The 20985-nt window shown below is 38.7% G+C and overlaps 1 protein-coding gene across 17 annotated transcripts in view; it reads left to right on the plus strand.

The window, feature by feature from the left end:
• Nucleotides 1–20985, plus strand: part of TENM3 (teneurin transmembrane protein 3) — a 1268347-nt gene that overhangs the window by 1073167 nt on the left and 174195 nt on the right. For all 17 annotated transcript variants that reach the window (XM_027077054.2, XM_027077058.2, XM_027077059.2 and 14 more), the window contains one exon: nt 3095–3332. In XM_027077054.2, coding sequence (XP_026932855.1) covers nt 3095–3332 — 238 coding nt within the window. The remainder of the gene's footprint in view (nt 1–3094; nt 3333–20985) is intronic.

Consider the following 20985-nt stretch of genomic DNA (forward strand, 5'->3'; position numbering starts at 1 on the left):
GTGAATCCTCGGATTTGGCCCCTCTCTGTGGGCTTCTGCAGAATCGTAAATGTCTGTTCATTCCTCCCATCTCACTCAGGCTCTGCATTTATTCTCTTGCACCAGATTTTAGATTGAGTCCAGCTTTCATGACCCGGATTTGTTTTATAGGCGGGCCTCATGATTATGTAGTCAGATCAAAAGAGGTCCCAGCAGACAGAACACACTTGGCTGAAATAACCTGGGTAGAACATTGAAAGGGCCATGGAGCTTTGTGTGATGTCTTGTTCATTGTAAATTCCCGATAAATACTTGCCAAGTGAATGCGTGAACGTAGAGAAAGCCAGAGTAGTACTCGTTATTTTTGAAGCCTTAAATGGAAGTTTTGTCTCACCGTTTATAAGAATCTTAAATTCAACATATTTAAATACATGATAATGATAACATATCTTAAAATCATGTAATTTTCAACAACAGTTTTAATATCCATGATGCTTTACCTGTTATTGACTTAGCATATCTTTGGAACATAGAGGCTTGATAAATGTTTGTGGGATGAATGGCTAAGTGGGTGAATTAATGAAGGAATGAGTGCATTTCGCTGAATCATTAAATACCTAGGTGGGACAATATTATTTCCCCACATCACACATGAGAAAACTGAGGCTCACTATGATGATGCCTGACAGAGTTAGAAATTAAATTTGGAATTGACTGCTATATACACTGCTCTCTCCTCTAGTTAGCATAATATCCAATATATAATTTGTATATCATATGTGTAGTATAATTCCATTCTTCCATGGAGCCATGCTTAAAAATATGGAGTCATTTGACACATCCCTGTACTTCTTTTTAGACATAATCTTAATATGTTTCCCTTTGAAATGTTTCCTCTTTTCTTTGTTTCCATTGTACTGACACCAACCTAGTTAAGGCCCTTGGCTTGTTGTTAAATATATATATACTGTGTGCATATATATATATATATACACACACACACACACACACACGTATATGTATGTATATATATATACACGTATATGTATATGTATATATATATATATATTTATAAAAGCAGCTTTTGAAATGCTCCTTAAAGACATCTGTAGAGATTCTAATCATATGCCCTAATGCTGCAGAAGACAAAGCTAATTAACTATATGATACCTAAATAATAAATCTTTGAATTTTAAACTGTTTCTTTTTTCCTATCACATTTAAAACTGTATGTGTTAGTTTAGCCCTCTCATTTCCTCCAAGAGTCATTTCTTTTCTTTTAATTTTAGAGAGAGAGAGAGAGCAGGGAAGAGGAGCAGAAGGAGAGAAAGACAGAGCGAGAATCTTAAGTAGGCTCTTTGCTCAGCGCTTAGCATGGAACCCGACACGGGGCTCAATCCCATGACTCTGGGATCATGACCTGAGCTGAAATCAAGAGTCAGTTGCTCAAATGACTGAGCCAGCCAGGTGCCCCTCCTCCAGGAGTACTTTCAGTTTAACTGAGATATAGATAATCTTAATTTTTCATGAGCATCAAAACAATGGACCAAGCAAGATTTCTGTAATTTCTAGGATGGGGATCCTTGGGAACAGAGAATGTGCAAGAAAGAACCTTATTTCATATATTCAGGGGTTTTCTCTCTCCTTCATTTCAAGAGTAAGAAATTATTAGTTGTTAAATGGTATTATATGGATCGTTAGAGGCCATTAGAAATATGCAGTATTTACAGATATTATATGCGATGGGAGGAGTTATTTTAATTCTTATACCCTGTAAAGAGGGTATAAGGTATATTCAAGCTATTACATATCAAGAATTCATTTTATGCATTCAGAATTACAGTGTTAGACTCTATTTGGCATAACAATTTCTGCTGGAGTTCACACTGCAGATGAAAGATAGTCCCTGTGTTTCCTATTCTTTTTTAATATGTCTATTTATATTAATAGCATGATTTAATACATCACTTTAAAATTATATTGCACTTTGAACTGCATTTAGTCAAAAATTGACATCTTATATGTATGGAACCATAATAAGTTTAGCATTAAATTAAGGAGTCCTCTGTCTGTTTGTTAAAATGTAGTATTTGTGAATTCTAGCATGTCCAAAGGCAGGTAATGAGATTGAAAAGTCAGTCTCGTGTTACATTGGTTTGTCAATTTTACCTTACGACTTACTAGTTTTAGGGAATGTTTCTTTGGTCACAACCTACCGTTGTGTTTATATTTTGAAGTTGCTGGATCCCTTATGATTGTGGTTGAGAGCAAAATATCTCTACCAGTGACATAATGGCATGAGTCGCTCTGGTCACCTATGACTTACTCCAAGATGTAGTTCTACGGCGTACTGTGAAACTGGCAAATCTGTTCTGTGTGTGTTCTAATGGATGTAACGGTCATTAAGTATATGAGTCTTCTGACGTTGTAATCAGATGTGATTCAGTCTGTTAAATATCCATGAAACAACATCTGCTTCACAGAGTGACCTTCTGCTAAAGAATACTTAGCGTCTTTTAGCGGATCATAAGGCAGGTCTGCCTTATTTGAAATGCACTAAACTAGAGTAGTCTACTGCTGTTTAGCAGCTAGCTTGTAATAATTTATTGCAGTTAAATAAAGCTTAAAAAAAACCTCCATTAAATAATTATAGGGATTATATGCATTTCGAAAACCTTTGTGTTCCACCGAAATTACCCATTTAATTTCAGGGTCGGTTTGTTAAAAAAAGCTGAAGTCTGAAGGCACATTAGGGGAGCTGTCAGACGCTGTTTTCTGTAGGTGTTAATAAAACCAGATGAAAAAAATCTGAAACAAATTAAAACCAAAACCAATTTTACCATCTGTTGTATATTAATTAGTACTCCGTGTATCAAGGGTAAACTCGCTCTTCGAGAATGTCACTGAACACCCGCTTAATAGAATAATATGCAAATTGATTAGGATATGGGTTTAAATGCACATTTTAATTCTAATTCATCTGTAGTGGATCCCTAAGACATTGGTGGTGTGTGTAGATGTGTATGTACACACACATACACACACACACACACACACACACACACATATGTACATGTACTCATACATAGAATGAGTTTCCTTTTCTTTTTTTCAGAGCAACCTGCAAACAACCAAGGCCAGCCCACCCTTCCGCCTCTGCCACCACCCCATAAGCAGCACCCCGCACAGCACCATCCGTCCATCACTTCTCTCAACAGAAACTCCCTGACCAATAGAAGGAACCAGAGTCCGGCCCCGCCGGCTGCTTTGCCCGCCGAGCTGCAAACCACACCCGAGTCCGTCCAGCTGCAGGACAGCTGGGTCCTTGGCAGTAATGTACCACTGGAAAGCAGGTAACTCCTCTGTGGGAGACTCTCAGATTATCTGATCGTTAGGGCCGCACAGCGGATCTGCATGCATCGATATTCTAGAGTAGTCAACAGACTGTGTTGTTTTAACATCGAACATTTACAGATAAACTAGTCTAACCCTTTTCTTGCTAAAAAAGTTAGCATACCTCTGTGCTGTGTGTTACCAGCCATTTTTTAGTTGCTGGGCCCGTGAACTTACCTGTCCTTTTCACACATTGTGTCAGGCTACATGAGACAAGAGTAAATGGCCTCAGTAAAACTCCTCCTTACTGCGGGTTTTTTTTTTTCTTTCTTATTGACAAGTTAGCAGGCATGTCAAGAAAAAGTCAGAGATGTAAAATGTGACTCTCAATTCTGTATAGAGGGTGATGCAGCGAACATGTGTAGCATATACTTAGTTCTAGACGTCCCTACTTTTACAGGCTACATCGTGTCCGTTACATCATAAAACCATAGTGGATTCCTAGGTGTAATAGTCAGATGAGCATTTGTTAAGGATATTTTAGTCTCTCGCAACAGAAAGAGGATGGGACCTATTGTCTACAGTTCCTTCCAGAGTGACTGCCCAAGACGTCCCATTCATTCTTAGACAGTAATATTTGACGGTAAGATTTTTCCTTACAATGAACTGATATCTCTAACTCCTGAAATAATTTTGCCCCCTTTCTGTATGATGGCCTACAGGCTTCACCATCTTGTCTTCCAGAGGCGTCTCCAGCTGAGTGCCCTTCCTCTGCACATGTACAGGTGTTCAGTGAGGTTCTGAAATTATTACTTAACACAGGTTGGCCCACAGGTAGTAAACCACTCATACAAAAGCATAGATCAGGAAGAGCTGTTTTGAATTAATCCGTTGACTTTGTAAATATCTCCGGGCACAAAAATTTGTCCCTTCTTTGGCCAGACCCTGTCTTCTTTGCACCGTGTATTTACACGAGAGAATATGGCGTCCTACCTCACTGGCCTCCTATTGACAGCTTTGTGACAAAGTTCCCGTGACATTCCTATCATTATTTATTTCTTTTCTGCCGTAAACTTCCATCAGGCTCAGAGAGAAAGAATCATCACCACACGAAAGCCAGAAAACGGAGGACTCCAGACCCCCGGGAATATCCCCCCAAAATGCCTTGCCCCATAGAGTCCCTGGCTAATGTCAGCATTTAAATTAGCTTCTGGATAAAGAAATAGGTTTCATAGTGAATAAATTGGGATTTTTTTTTTTTTTTTTTGGCCATTAAATGCATGATCTAAACCAAGTCTGCAATGAGAATGAGCTATCCGGAGGTCCTCACAGGTAAATAAGTTAACAGTACAAATCTTTTTCTTCTCCTTTACTCTTGACCTAGGACCAAGGTTCCAAAGAACTCCGGTCTTTTCACCTGTAGCGTCAGGCAAGAGTAGTTGGCTTTTATTGTTTATTTTGTATTATTGAACGCTCGTCTGGGATAGATTAGAAAGAGAAAGTACAGAAGAAGTAGGCAGGAAGGAAATTTCTTCACTTATAACAAGAGTCATGTCTACAAAATTTTTTCCCCCTGCGGTTATTAGCACAGAACTAAATTTACCCTGTGTAATTAATTAGCACACACTGAACAACTAATCACCACTGATTCACTGTTGTCATTTGGAAAAATTTTATTAGGAAAAAAGTAATTTTCCAGTTGAGTCATCAAATTGAATATGGATAATTGCATTGTAGTTAACAATAATTGTTTTGACAAATATGTATGAAATGTGTCAAGTTAAGTCAGCAGAAACGTGTTTAGTGTTAGGGATGTCGTGTGGCACAGAAGCGTCAAAAACTGTGTCAGTAGGAGAGTTGGGATTCTTTGAAGCCAAGTCTTCTCGTGAAGATATTTGGAATAATTTGGGGGAAAGATAAGGTGCATTCTTATTATTCCTCATATTGTACTAATGAGTCTGTTCCTTTTTGGTGGGAAGTTAGGAAAGCAAATAGCTGTTTAGAGGACAACCCATCGTAGCTGATTTCTCCCATATTCAGACCACATAAGAAATCACTCTCAGGATGATCTCAAAGCAATACCGTTTGAAATTCCATTTCAAAGCAATGCCATGAGTGACCCATCAAACAGCATTACATTATATAGTTTTGTGAATGTACACAGGAAGAAAATCTCCCAGTTGATAGCATCTCACTAACATAGAAATATATAGAGTAATGAATCAAAACATTGTATATCATGCTGAAAAAAATTTCAGTCAGTTGTCCAGTTTTGTCATCTTCTCATTTGCAGAGGTCCACATCTTATAATATTGCTAATCAAAAGAAAATGGTATTTGAGCTTTGCACATACGCAGTGTATCAACCTAAGCAGCGATGTGAAAATCTCACACTGTCCTGACCTGCTGTGGTTTCTTTAATAGTCTCACTTGGTTGGAGCTCTTGAGGTGAAGAACCAGTCTTATCTGTCATTGATTTTTCCTTTCTTAGTTAAGGTTCCCTATCGAGTATGATTCTCAGGTTCAGTTTCAGCTACATTAACAACTTCATCCAGACGTGGGTCTGCCATTGACTCGTTTTTAATCTGGAGCACAGTTTCGTCTTCGCCAATTACTTCTGTTTACACATATACTCATTTTACGGATTCTCACTTTTCTGGAACTGTCGTTTAAAGGATGTCAGTTACAGAGCATGAGATTCAGTTATGGGTGTGTAAGAATCTGTTTTGTCTCCTCCCCCTTTCTCCTGCCAGCACGCATTGATAATTACCGCTTGCAAATTGGCATGTAATAACTCGTGAAACTCTCCGTAATTTGTAGACTTAGTCCATATGAGTTGGTAGAGAAGACATCAAAGATTCTCCACCTTGTCCTGTTTTCATGCAGCTTCTGTACTGATTTATTAAAAAGCATTTTTTTTTTTACCAGCAGTTTCTTCCTTCCATAACAATTCTTACTTCCTTTCTCTAATGAATTTAACATTTGCTGCTGCTGGAGACAATCGATATTATTGTGTACTGTACGTTCCTCCTCAGTAAATAGAGCGGTTCTGGTCTATAATCTCTAGTGAGTTTCAGATCTCCTAGAGTCACATCCAGACCCAGACAAGCTTTTGCAATTTATCAGCATTTCCTTAGTTTCTCCCCGTCTCCAATAAAAAGCAGTCAGCGCCCATGCGTAATACCCATCCTCGCTTAGAGTTTTCCTTCAGGATTCCTTTTCTTTGCACTCACTATTTCTTACACTTTGTAGGATTCAGTTCCGGGCATTTGCTAGTCTATCGCTCATGCCCTGTTTATTTTATACTTCAGCTGCCTCAGTGCATGATAATGGCTGCTAACACATTGTAGAGCCGCCAAGGAAAGGCTAGGACTTGACCCAGTACAGCAGCAGCCCTTAAAGGTGTAGTACAGTACTCGCATCGGGAGCCCTGACCTTCAGCAATTGTGAAGTTAATTGCCTGCAGGGTCTTCATTTATATATGTGAATTAAGTAGCTTAGTAGTTACCTATTAGACGTTAACAAAATGGTTCATTTGTAGCCATTTAATAAAAGATTTATTAAAGTCTTGTTTTATTATGAAGTCTACTTTGGCATTGATAGTTCATTAGTTATGTTCCCATAGCTCTTTACCTTGTAGTTCACTAATGCTTTGCTAATTATTAATGTATGAAATTGCCTATTAAATTACCTCTTTATTATTGCATTTTTTATTTAAATATTTAAATGTCCTGGGCTGCTCTAATGTGAGATCAGTTGCTACGGTTTTTTAAAAAATACCTAAGCGGAAGTATTACTTACTAAATTAAGATCTTCTCCCTTTCTTCCCCCCTTTTATCCTCACTGTGAATGGTTCTAGGGAAAGGCAAGACACTCATACAAGCATCAGGTATCAGTCAGCCTTTCCTATTAGAAATCCAGGCAGCGGTCTACACATGGTGGCCTTATCCTACCAGGGAAAGTTTTCCCAGGTGAAAAATGGTACCGTCACCTGAATGCTTGTAACCCACTACCTTTAGCAAGACAGTAAGTAGTTCGATCCTCCATAATTACGGATACAGCGTTAAGTAAAATATTCCTGGGAGGGTAATCCACTGACTTAAGATTATGGACTAATACCATATCCTTTTGTCAAGGGTAGTCTGGGGTCACCCACGGGCACCTGTGGGGAAAAGGAAACCATCACAGCCCATTGAAAGAGATACAAAAATGAAGAAGCTAGGGTTACTCCACGTTGGATCTGGGCCTAGGCTAAGAAATTCTTAACCTTTGGTTGAGGGTCTCACCATCTCTGTTTGCTAAAAATGAACAAACAACAACAACAACAATAAAAAAGCCTATAAACTCATCCAAAATTATATCCTAATGAATAGTAAAAGTCAGCGGGATTCTAGATCTCTTGAAAGACTTCACCTTTGCTAACTTACAGTCTCTTTTTTTTTTATGTTTATTTATTTATTTTGAGAGAGGGAGACACTGCAAGTGGGGGAGGGACCAGGTTGGGCGGGGGAAAGAGAGAATCCCAAGCAGGCTCCACGCTGTCAGTACAGAGCCCGACCTGAGCCGATACCAAGAGTTGGACGCTCAACTGATGTGACCCACCCAGGTGCCCCAACTTACACTGTTTCTTAAAAGGCCCATAAAGGGGACGTGCGTGTGTTTCTCAGAGTAGTAGGAAGAAGGAGGTGCGATGTAAAAGGATTTGCCAGGTGGTGTTTGCATGGAAGGCTCATTTCAATTTGGGGCGTAAAAAATTGTCTCGGTGAGAGGAGGGAAGTTCCAAATGCTCTTGTCCTAAGTCAGTGTCTAAGCTCCGTGGTGACCATACAATTTATCATCAAAGCAGACAGTTTGAGAGTGAAAGGGTTTTAAGAGCAATTGCACTGGAAGTTTTACAGGCGTAAACTGTGACTGTCCTGGACACAGAGGGACCTACTGTTACCGACGAAATTGTGTTCCCAACAGTAAAGTTGCTTGTAAGCCCATATTCTCTTATACCTCAGATAAGAAAAAGAGACCAAATGAGAGAGGTAGTGGAAAAACAGCTGTGGTTGGAGCAGCCATTGGTTGACTCTCAACTTGAACTTTTCTGGTTTCTACACCAACTTCTAGCAGATCGTTAACCCTTTGTCAGCCCCTTCACAGCTTCTGTTTTCCTTCAGGTGTGTAACTCTTAAAATAATACGTCAAATATTTGTTTTTGTTCTCTTCTCACAATATCAAGATGACAAGAGGGAGCGTGTATTGAAGCCAATATATTGACTGAGATTTTGTTCAAAAAGTTCAAATGTAGGGGTGCTTGGGTGACTCAGTCAGTTGGGCATCCAACTTCGGCTCAGGTCGTGATCTCGCAGTCCATGAGTTCGAGCCCCACATTGGGCTCTGTGCTGACAGCTCGGAGCCTGGAGCCTGCTTCGGATTCTGTGTCTCCCTCTCTCCCTGCCCCTCCCCCACTCACCCTCTGTCTCTCTCTCTCTCTCTCTCAAAAATAAATAAACATTTAAAAAACAAAAGATTCTCTCTCTCTCCCCCCTGACCCTCTCCCCAGCTCACATGCTCGCTCTCTCTCTCTCTCTTAAAAAAATACACAATGAACTACTGTGTCTCCAGCAGCATTACAATTTGGTTTCCAAAACTCTTTCTTCTATAATGAAATAGAGACCTCATTCGAAAATAAAGTATGAGCTAGGAGACGATTTACTAGGATAAGTGAAAGCAAAAGCATGATTGTTTAAATGTGATGATTATTAACTAATTGTAATGCTGCCGCCTCAACTTGCTTGGCTACCACACGTCATTGCCAATAATCAAGATGGAAAAGTAGGCTGTGAGTTGACAGTAGCTGTAAGGTGAAGGTCATTCCCAGAAGTCAATATTGATATATATTCCTGAATAAAACCTAGTAGTTTTATTTTTAAACATCATTTTTTTGGGCTCAAAATGGTTTTACCAAAGATCTAATCTGTAGCAAAAACCTAGCATTGAGTATGAAGGCTTCGTCATTTTTGAGCTGAGCATACTAGAGGATCCAAGGAGACGGGGTAGGAGAGGGGCTCCAACATTTACAACAGCAGGCTTTTTCTCTTCCTCTTCTTCTTCTTTTTTTTTAATGAAATTTATTGTCCAATTGGTTTCCATACAATACCCAGTGCTCATCCCAACAGGTGCCCTCCTCAATACCCATCACCCACCCTCTCCTCCCTCCCACCCCCCATCAACCCTCAGTTTGTTCTCAGTTTTTAAGAGTCTCTTATGGTTTGCCTCCCTCTCTAACTTTTTTTTCCCCCTTCCCCTCCCCCATGGTCTTCTGTTAAGTTTCTCAGGATCCACATTAAGAGTGAAAACACATGGTATCTATCTTTCTCTGTATGACTTATTTCACTTAGCATCACACTCTCCAGTTCCATCCATGTTGCTACAAAAGGCCAGATTTCATTCCTTCTCTTTGCCAAGTAGTATTCCATTGTGTATATAACCCACAATTTCTTTATCTATTCATCACCTGATGGGAGGTGGGCAGAAAACGTCTCAAACAGCTTCATCATACTCTGCCTTGAAGCCTCGCTGTGTGAGAGCGGAAACACTCCGGCTAAACCCTGCAGGTGGGAGATGGGGGGTGGGGGGAGGCGGGGAGTGTCAGCTCCTCCTCCTTCAATTTCTCAGTCATGTCTTTATCAGCCCTAAGATCAGGTGGAGCCCCACCAGCAGGATGCAAGTGTTGGGACCCTGGTGTCACAGGTCAGGACTTTTGCACAAACATTTTCAAAAGATGCAGGACTCAAAGAGAAAAGCAAATTAAGAATATATCTGTTCACAGGTAGGATAGGGGATGTCATCCAATCTGTCCGTCTTGTCCAACTGTATCCATAAACCCAGATACAAACACAGTTTCAGCATAAAATCTCTTGCTTTTTTTTTTTCGTTATTCCTGTCATTCAACAAAAAGTGGGTGAATTTTTTTTATCTTTTTTTACATTTATTTATTTTTGAGAGAGCACAAGTGGGGGAGGGGCAGAGATAGAAGGAGACACAGAATCTGAAGCAGACTCTAGGCTCTGAGCTGTCAGCACAGAGCCCGATTTGGAACTTGAACTCAACAGGCCTAGAGATCATGACCTGAGCCGAAGTTGGACGCTTAACTGACTGAGCCACCCAGGCGCCCCATAAGTGGGTGAATTTTTGCAGGTAGGAACCCCAAGTCTGTTAATTTTGTTCCTGGAAAGAAAAAAAAATCTTTAAATTATGATGAAAGGCAACTATTCATATTCTTGAGACATTTAATTAACTAAAGTAGTAAATGTTTGGAATGAATCAGTAAAATCCTTGATGGAAGCATTGTCTCCACATCTGTCAGAAGTTAGACCTCAGTCTTACTTAAGGTATTTAAAGCTTTAGGTGTCTTTCGAGCATGATGAAGATACTGTACAAGAGAGTAGGCATGTTATTTTGTTTAATTGAAGTGAACCAGTTTCTTTATAATAGCAATTAAAACACCAAGAAGGTATGCATTAATTATTTGCTATAGGCCTTAAGTGATTTTCTGAAAGCATAATTTCCAACAAATGGCAATTACTGTGTACCCTCTGATAATGTTTGGTTTTGGATAACCAGCAATCTGTATAAAATATTCATACGTGATAACCTTAATTTCCATAGTACCTAGGAAAATGAATTCTTAATTACTTCTAACACATTTCTAGCCCCTTCTCTGAACAGGATCAAAGTAGAAGGTCACGCACGCCGTTACTCTGGTCATAGCTAATGACAGGGATTTAATTCTTATCTTTCTCTGAATCTGACCTATTCACTTTGAGGCAAGTCACTTCCTCTTCTTCAGCCACTGTTTTGTGAGGTTTTTAAATCCTTTTACCTTCCCTAATATTGTCTGTGAAAATGGGTCGATCCTTGTGTGTGGGTGCATGCTCTGTGTATGCACGTGTGTGTTTTATCTCAGCCTGACATCACTATTACATGGAGCTTCTATCTTTTTCCTAGAATTTGTTTCTGTCCAGTTTTGAAGCTGTGTTGTGCTCTCAAGTTTCATCCTCTGGTTTTATCACCAGTTAATAAGCACCCTCTCAAAAGAGAATTGCTTACTGTTTCTAGTGTTTCTTCATTTTTCCCTTGACATAGTTTTTGTCTTCTCTATTTCTTCCATCAGACCTGAGATAAAGTCTGTTTTCTTTTTTCTTTCCCATTTTTTTAATGTTTATCTATTTTTGAGAGAGAGGAAACAGAGTGTGATCGGGGGAGGGGCAGAGAGAGAGGGAGACACAGAATCCGAAGCAGGCTCCAGGCTCTGAGCTCTCAGCACAGAGCCCGACGCAGGGCTGGAACTTACAGACTGTGAGATCATGACCTGAGCCGAAGCCAGACGGTTAACCAACTGAACCCCTCAGGCGTCCCAAGTCTCTTTTCTGTTATACCATTCTTTGAACCCTTTCCTTGGAGCCCACAAGATTACATTCTTGGACATGCAGTTAACCAGCTAAGCTTAATAACTTCTGTTGATAACCCCTCTGATTCTACCATGAACCTCTTTATGATTTCTTAGCATCTGAACCACTTAAAATACTACCACCAGAAATCATTGTGTCGCAGTCACATCCTGCACTGATGTAATAGTGCTCCTTCCTGGTCACGGAGCAGTGGGGAAAAGCATGGGTTGGTGACAGACAAATCTGTGTTAAAATCTTAACATCCAATTAGCTGTGTCACCTTGGGCGGATTACTCATATATTTTTATCTTGTTTATTTTGTCATAACATGGGTTTTGATGGACTTCTCAAAGATTTTAGAAGGATTCATTGAAATGTCATTGCAAGGTACCTGGCACTTTAGCTTCTTTGCTTTTTCTTTATTTTCTTACACTCTCCACTGAAGAGAAAAGTAATTGATTCCATATTTACACAGGTAAGTGACAACTACAAAGGCAGTAAAGACTTGGTGAAGGAAAGGCAGTGACAGCTAACAAGAATGGACAGGTTGATAAAGTTTGTGAACAATGACATAGCCTTTTCACCTTTAGAGATAGGTATTTTTTGACCATGAGAGTGATCAGTGTAGTCCCTATTTAATTGGGGTGACTTCCTACAGGAATTAAACTATGAAGTAAATTTTCAAAGACAGAATTTGCTTTCGGAAAAAGTAACGGTGAACCAATGGGGAAGACATGATCTGAGATAGTGGTAGGGCAGTGGTATTTCATGAACTGAGTCCTGGATGCATTCACTCACTCAGCCAGTGTTTATGAAAGTCTTACCATGTACCAGTTTGAAAAACTCAAGGTTGTTATAGATGACGCGGATAAGTTCTGACTGCTTTTGAGAAAGATGGACTCTATTCCAGAACAGATTTCACAATTGGAGTTAATCCTGCAGTTAACCTTATCTTGCCTTCTTTTAAAGCCCATTGAGATTTAGTAATCAGCCCGAGGTCACATGACTAATTAGCGGGGTGTCTCTCAACTAGATCCCAAATTCTAAATTTATTTCTTTTCTTCTTGTAGTGTCTCCAAATTTTTTTATAAATTACATATGAAAGAAAAGAAAAGCACTCAACCCAAAATACATGTATTTATTACATCATTAATTATGCAGAACTAGCAATGTACTAATCTTAGGCATGTTATCATACATGTATAAAACTAAACATTGAAAGGATGAAATTAAATAAGTAACATTTTATTTTAGTTTTTTAAATGTTTATTTATTTATTTTTGAGAGAAAGAGAGAGGGAACGCGCACGCAGGGGAGGGACAGAGAGAAAGGGAGACACAGAATCTGAAGCATGCTCCAGGCTCTGAGATGTCAGCACAGAGCCCAACTCCAGGCTCGAACTCCTGAACTGTGAGATCATGACCTGAACTGAAGTCAGACACTCAACCGACTGAGGCACCCAGGCACCCCATAAATAATATTTCAAAGTTAATTTATTTTGAGAGAGAGCGAGAGCAGGGAAGGGACAGAGAGAGGGGAAGAGAGAGAGAGAGAGAGAGAAGGAATTTCAAGCAGCCTCTATACTGTCAGTTCAGAGCATGATGTGGGGCTAGAACTCACAAACTGCAAGACCATAACCTGAGTGGAAATCAAGAGTCAGTTGCTTAATGACCGAGCCACCCAGATGTCCTGAAATAAATAACATTTTTAAATAATTTTATTTTCTTTCAATCTATTATTTAGTTTTGTTTGTTTAATAAATTATTAAATATACATTTATAAGACAATTACATATCAAATATTAATCATACCTTACACCTTTTTTGACCCTAACAACTATATGAACTTCCTGATCATTAAATATATCTACACACACGCACACACACACACACACACACACACACACATATACACACACACACACACATTTTGAAATGATTAATATATCCATCACCTCACATACTCTGTGTGTGTGTGTGTGCACGCGTGTACATTTGCGTGTGTTGAGAGCACTCAAGGTCTATTCTCTTAGCAAATTTCAAGTATCCCATGCAATATTATTAGCTATAATCACCTGGCTGCACATTAGATCACCAGCACTTACTCATCTTATAACTAAAAGTTTTACACTTTGGGCACCTGTGTGGTTCAGTCGGTTAAGTGTCTGTCTTTGGCTCAGGTCACGGTCTCATCGTGAGTTCAAGCCCCACGTCGGGCTCGGTGCTGACAGCTCAGAGCCTGGAGCCTGCTTCAAGTTCTGTGTCTCCCTCTCTGGCCCTCTCCTACCCAGGCTCTGTCTCTCTCTCTCTCTCTCTCTCTCTCTCTCTCTCTCTCTCTCTCCTCAAAAATAAACAAAAACATTTATTTGTCTTACACTTTGGCAAATATCTCTCCTCAATTCCCCCACCTCCCCAGCCCCTGGCAGCCACCATTTTTCTCTCTGGTTCTATGAGTTCAATTTTATTAGATTCCACAGACAACTGGGATCATACTGTGTCTGTTGAAATTTGGCTACTTTCTCTGATGTTCTAGCAAACTAATTAGAAGTTGTTCCATTTTTACATCTTTAAATAAGGACCAAGCTCACTAAGATACATGTTTTTCAGACTTTTCAACAGTTTAGAAAATTAAAAATTGTTATAGATGGTAGTCATTGTTCTTGGCAACAAAATAATATGTTGATGGGAACATTTCCAAACGCGAGTTTTAAAAATATCCTGTCTGCACTAAGGGTTTCTTTAGAGGACTGGTACTTTCTTACTCACTGTTGAATACTACTTTACCTTGAAGGACAGATTAATAACTTTCCCAAAAATATACTCTTGGTAGCATACCACACTAACAGCCACTTGTCATCCCAGAAACGGTCAGCAAATTTGGACCCTTCTTGTTATATGTTTAACTCATTTGGAAGGTTTATAACTCTTTTGGGTACATTGCCATGAGCTAGCTGGCTAACCTTTATGTGGTTAAAAAAGATTTTCAGGATCACTCTACAACTCGTTTCAAAATACCATGAAGAATCATGTGTTTAACCCATCTCACACAAGCCACAAAAGTTGAAAGGTGAGAGCGTTACTTGGGGAACACTTCTTCTCTCAGGATACATCACTGAGGTTAGTGACTTTCCCACCAAAGAACTGAAGGCCACCTCCACCATCATCATCGCATTATGGTATTAAAGCTTAGTGTCTTTCTTATTCTTTAGACAGGAGGTAAATACAAATTGAAGGGAGTTTTTAATTTTTTTTTTAATTTTTATTTATGAGAGAGAGAGAGAGAGCACACACATGCAGGAGAGGGGCAGAGAGGAGACCCAGAATCAGAAGAAGGCTCCAGGCTCTGAGCTGCCAGCACAGAGCCCAATGAGATCTGGAGCTCGTGAACTGCACGTTCATGACCTGAGCCAAAGTCAGGTACCTAATCGACTGAGCCACCCAGGCACCCCTAAATTGGAGTGTGTTTTATACACGAGTTAAGATACATAGCTCGTATAGAAACTACTCCTCTATTATGTCACTGGTCAAGAACATAAGTTTTAGGGCCTAAAAAGACCTGGTTTTGCCTCTGTATACACTTTGGCAAATTACGGCCCAGTGTACTCAATTTAAAGAAAAGAATATAGGAGGTGCCTTGGTGGTGTGGTCAGTTAGGCGTCCGACTCTTGCCCTCAGCTCAGATCTTAATCTCAGGGTTGTGAGTTCAAGCCCCACGTTGCACTCTGTGCTGAGTGTGAAGCCTACTTAAAAAAAAAAAAAGTAGATTTTATAACGCGCGTGCAGTGAGGATTTTGTGAAGTTCAAATTAGATCGTGTTTTCTTTGCGCATGGTAAATAGGTGCTCACTCAGGTTTATTTAAAACACTTTCCTCTCTCTGGGATGGTTGTTTTATGTTTTGTTTTGTTACTACTTAATGTTCACTACCTCATATTTGATTGACTAAGATACCTTCATCATCTCTTACAACCCTGAAATTCTTTCATTCGTCATAAACTTAACATCAAAATTCACCTCTTTATCTGGATCACACTTCCTTCTCAAACTTGCAGAGAAAGAACTTTGCTGAACAGTTTTGTAAGCATAGATGGCTGTCAATAATTAAATGAATTAATAATTGAAATCTTCTTCAAATAGCCCATAGGAATTTTAAGGCATTCTTTTTCATTCCCATTTTCATCTTAATATATTTAGTACATCATTTCCCAACAGTAGGTATAATTGATAATCTTAACACATGTAGGAAAATATCTAATACAGGTTTCTGCCTTTGATGGTATGGCTGCACTATTGTAATAACTAAAATTTGAGACAAAGACTGTTGAGCCTTCTTGATCATGATAAAAAGGAAAGAAAAAGAAAAAAATCTGCATATTTGACCTGTTGTTCAGTTCCTAACCTCCCAAACTGTAACATGATTTTGTGCTTAATTATAGACATACCTATGTTAAAATAAGTCATAATAAAAATCTTTGCTTCCTATTATAATAACCCTATATATTTTTGAAAGGTGTGGTTATGCTTAAATTTTATATTATATTAAATTAGTTTTTTTATATTATATTATATTCGTTTCTCAATTAAGACCTAAAAGTAAATATGAAAGAATTCACTAAAATACATTTTGCACAAATCACCTTAATATTCTAGAACTTTTCTTCCCAATTTTCAGAGATCAATGAACATATAATGTTGTATTTACCATGAACATGTTTGCATATTCATTATAATTACAAATTGCTACAGTGGCAGTTGCTAAAATGTATAATTATTCACACATTCATATTGCAGAATTTTTTGGCAAAATGTTAAAAACAGTTTTTGTCTCAAATCACGTTTTGTACAACCACTAATAGCTCATATTAATTCAGGCAACAGCAGTGAAATGTATCTTGTTTATAAGCTTTTCATTTAAGACATTTTTCTTGCTGGGATCACCTCCTGGTGTGAAAGTTGTCCAAAGATAATAGCACATCAATTCAAAAGTGTATAGATTTGAGACCACAACATGCTATCAGCATGAAGAAGGAGCTTATAGGTCTCACTAACTCACTGTGTCACAGCTAGAATCATGACATATTTGTTCTTTTGTTTTCACATCAAAATATATAATTTACATTCTAATGTTGATTACTCACTTGGGGGGGGGTGTTTAATTTTATTATTTAAAATATTTTCTTTAAAATGCATACCATAATTAATTTAAAGGTAATAAACGAAGAAGCATTTTAATTAGTAGGACTCTAAAACATTTTCTTTTTACAATTCAGGGATGCATAGGATATTACTTACTATAAAACATTTCCAATTAAGTTTATAGTAATAGTACCTTTATATTAGAGGCAAAATAATGAATCCATTTTGAACCAGCCCTGGCCAATTCTTAGAAAATTTATACACATGTACACACACACGGGCATATACATCTACTCTGAACTCACCCTACTTAAAAATTATCAGAGATTAAATTACCAAAAAGCAAAAAGACAAATAATGAAGTTCAGTCTCTTATTGACTCACTCCGGGTAAATTTTATTATTTCTTAACCGTTTCCTTTTATATCCATCCTTGAGGCAAGCCTTTTCAGCTTTTAGCTGCCATTTGCTAGCTTTCATTTTTAGTTATAGCTTTTGTGAAGTACTCGTGCTAACCACGGCGGTTATTGAAATTAATTAAAACCTAGTCCTCTAAATACTTTTTACTTTCCTCATCCAGGTGAGTACTCTTCTAGACTCTCGAAAGCATGTTTTAAAAACATATGGAAAGACTGAGAGAAAAAAAAAAAACTTTCTCTTTGTAATAAGGAGGATTCAGCATGGGATTTTTTTTTTCAGATATGCTGGAATTCTGCTCCCTCTGAACCTCAGTAAGAGGATTTTTTGTCACCTTGTCTGGTACCTCTGAGGCGACCCCTGCTACGACCTTTGTCAGAGTGGGTAGTGCGTCCACTGTGGCCAGTGCTAGGAACACCACCTTGAGGGTCACTATTGTCCCCAGCAGCTTCAAAGAAAAGTTAAGGAGAAGGCATTTATGCAGGAAATAGTTTTTATTTCTTTTCCCTCCCCTCAATATAGCAGATGTGTAAAGCAGTAAAGAGGTTGTATTTATGTGTATCTGTGTGTGTGCACAGTGCCTTAAAAATATTTAGAGCTGAGTTTTCCAGACGTCTCTGCTAATAGATAAAGGATGAGAGGTAGTTTTTTTCTCCCCCTATACATTTTAATACAGGTAATAAATTGAAGCCAGGATTTTAGAGGAAAAAAGAATACATAAAAACTATTCCAGCCAGAAAGGTTAAGGGTAGAGAAATGGCATTATCTGTATGAAGAAAGTAGGAACCCTTTGGGATGTTGTAAATACCCACGGTGAATTATCAGCTCGACTTCTACGTGGTTCACAAACCCAAGCGTTAAGTTCCAAGGGAGACAGAAAGAGAACCCCCAAAAGAAGGTGCTTGTGGAATAAGATAGTGTGTTGGTGGATGCTTCATACACACACGGGAATACAGATAGTACAGGAAACAAGCGAAAGAGAACAGATACTGGCATGTCATTAAAACTTTTTTTTAATGTTTATTTATTTTTGAGACAGAGAGAGACAGAGCATGAGCGGAGGAGAGGTAGAGAGAGAGAGGGAGACACAGAATCCGAAGCAGGCTCCAGGCTCTGAGCTGTCAGCACAGAGCCTGACACGGGGCTCAAACTTACGAGCTGTGAGATCATGACCTGAGCCAAAGTCGGACGCTTAACCGACTGAGCCACCCAGGTACCCCACTGACATCTCATTTAGAGAGAAAGTTCAATAAACATGATAGATAAAAGTAGCAGTGTGATGAGAAGGTCTGAAGGACCTGATTTCCTAACACGTAGATGCATTTGAAAGGGAAGTACCATAAAGGGGGATGTTGTAAGTAAAACATTAAGATTGAGATGACCTAGAACAGTGAAACATGTTTAAGCCATTTGATTCTGGGGTCAGACGGACTGAGCCTTGTATCGTAAAAATTCCATTTGTTCAGAATTGACGGCTTGTTGTGAGCTACCAGCGGTAACTTTCTAAACAGGAATCTTTTGAATGATTTTCTGATTTGTTATAGAGTCTTGGGAGTCTTGAGTTACACTGAATCATTACTGTAGTGGTTCTCAGAGTGTGGGCTCTGGGCCGGCAACATCAACTGCTGGGGGTTCCATCGAGAACCAGCCCTCCAAGGGACTCTGATGCAAGCTGGTGTTTGAGGACCGCTGCTCTAACGTATGAAATGGTCTCTAAGTACATTTTGTTCATATTAGTGGACCAGCCCTTGGCTACCTAAGTTCACCAGGCCCTACCCAAACCTATGATACCGTGATCAGTCTGATTGAACTGTTCTCTTAGGAAAGATTGGAGACTGCCAGACACCTTTTACTAAGCCTTACTCAGACGCTAGTGTGGGTGGGCTTCTCCCTGAAAATTCACAGCCTCTGCAGTCTCTTAGTTCAATCTCACAGAGCTTCTGGGGGCCAGCCTCCTCGACTGATGGTGATTTCTTTCCAAATAACTAGGTACTGAAACACGGTAAGTAATTGTTCTAGATGTCTTTGGATACCTATTGAGAATCAGTTGCTGAAAGGTAGGAAAAACAAGCAGGAACCCGGCCTTGAATAAGAACAGGTGATTTTCTACATGGGCTTTTGTTTTCTTTAGTCTTCTGTTTGAAAGCCGCCAGGAATCTTGTATTTCGCTGCAGTATTCTCTAAAGCGCAGCAGTTAAGTAAACCGCTTTTTCAGCCTTTTAATTAGTTACAAAGACAATGCTAGATATCCATTTAACAGATAATCCAGTTGGCTTTGGAACTTAAAATTCAGGATTTGGTAGTGAAAATTCTAAAGACTGTGCTAATGAAGCCCAGGTTATTTTTAAGTATCGAGAGTGCTCTCATGGTGGTTAATATCATCGTTCAGGTATATCATTTGTTTCAAATATATGCTAACAAATAGTAGCGGCTGCTTTAAAACTGAGAAGCATTTAATAAATATATTCTCAGTTATAGGCGACAAGCAATTAAATGAGTGGTAATGGGCGATATGGAAGGAAGATAATACACAATAATTAAATTGTATATATTCTGACAGTTTTTAAAAAGTATTTTATCTTAAAATGAATTCTGGGCAACCCTCCCATTGTTTTCGCATCATCAATGACTAAAACTATTTTGAACTCAGTAGTTAATTTTAGCCTTCATATATTTCCAGGTAAATTTAATCCGTAAGTGTGGGATTCATTTGCTTTAGATCTGAAAATGTCATTTTAGAAGAGTCGTTTGATGTTGAGGAAATCTTGTGAGACCTTTAATAAGCCTCTTAAATCCAGAAAGTTATATTTTGCCTGAAGGAAGAGGAACCTATACCTTAAAATTCCCTTAGCTCTTAAGTGAGAACTTTGGATTCTGAAAAGGTGGTAAATGTGACCAAATACAGCCAATCTCTCTTCTCACCGGCACGTTGTCTTTGAAATCAGAGCATCTAATTTGAAGTAAGCAGTCTGTTTTTCTAAGTAAAAGTTTTTACTGATTTGTCTAGAAACAGAAGTAGAAAGCAGGACATCAAGACGTTTTATGTAAGCAGCTCACGTTAAGTTTGATGTCAATTACTCTCTTTGTTCAACGAAGAATATAGTGAGGAAGGAAGTGTGAACATCTCCTAGACAGTAGTGTCTTTCTCCCCATAAGATAGAATAGATTATATACAGAAAGAAATAGTTTTCCAGGTGTGCATATGTCCCTAATAAAAGGTTTCAACTGTGCCTTAGGGATAGAACTGAACACTACAACACTCTTTATTCTAGTCCTTGGCTTTGTTGGTTAAAATCCCTAAAAAGATTTCTAACGTAAAATATTGAAGAAACCTCTTCTCTGTGAAGACAACCAGTAATGAAGTTGATCTAATTAAAATGTCATTCAGAGGTTGTACACTTTCTTTTGGACTTTGATTTTCTATCTCAGTGTCCCATTGAGGAAATGAGTCAAGCCACTTTGAGTAACGCTATAACATGTTTCCCAAGGATGCTTTTATTTCAGTCCCTGTAATTTCCAACTTATGAAAACATACTCGATGCTACAGGAGTAACATGACTGTACTAATCTGAACAAGACGGGTATGAACCCCTTTATTTCCTAGTGACTCTTGTAAGCTTACGATTTAATTATATAATACAACTTACTTAATTTATACCTGATATCAGCATCTTTCCATGAGCACCA

The sequence above is a fragment of the Acinonyx jubatus genome, chromosome B1 (genome assembly GCF_027475565.1).
Source record: "Acinonyx jubatus isolate Ajub_Pintada_27869175 chromosome B1, VMU_Ajub_asm_v1.0, whole genome shotgun sequence".
NCBI lineage: Eukaryota > Metazoa > Chordata > Mammalia > Carnivora > Felidae > Acinonyx > Acinonyx jubatus.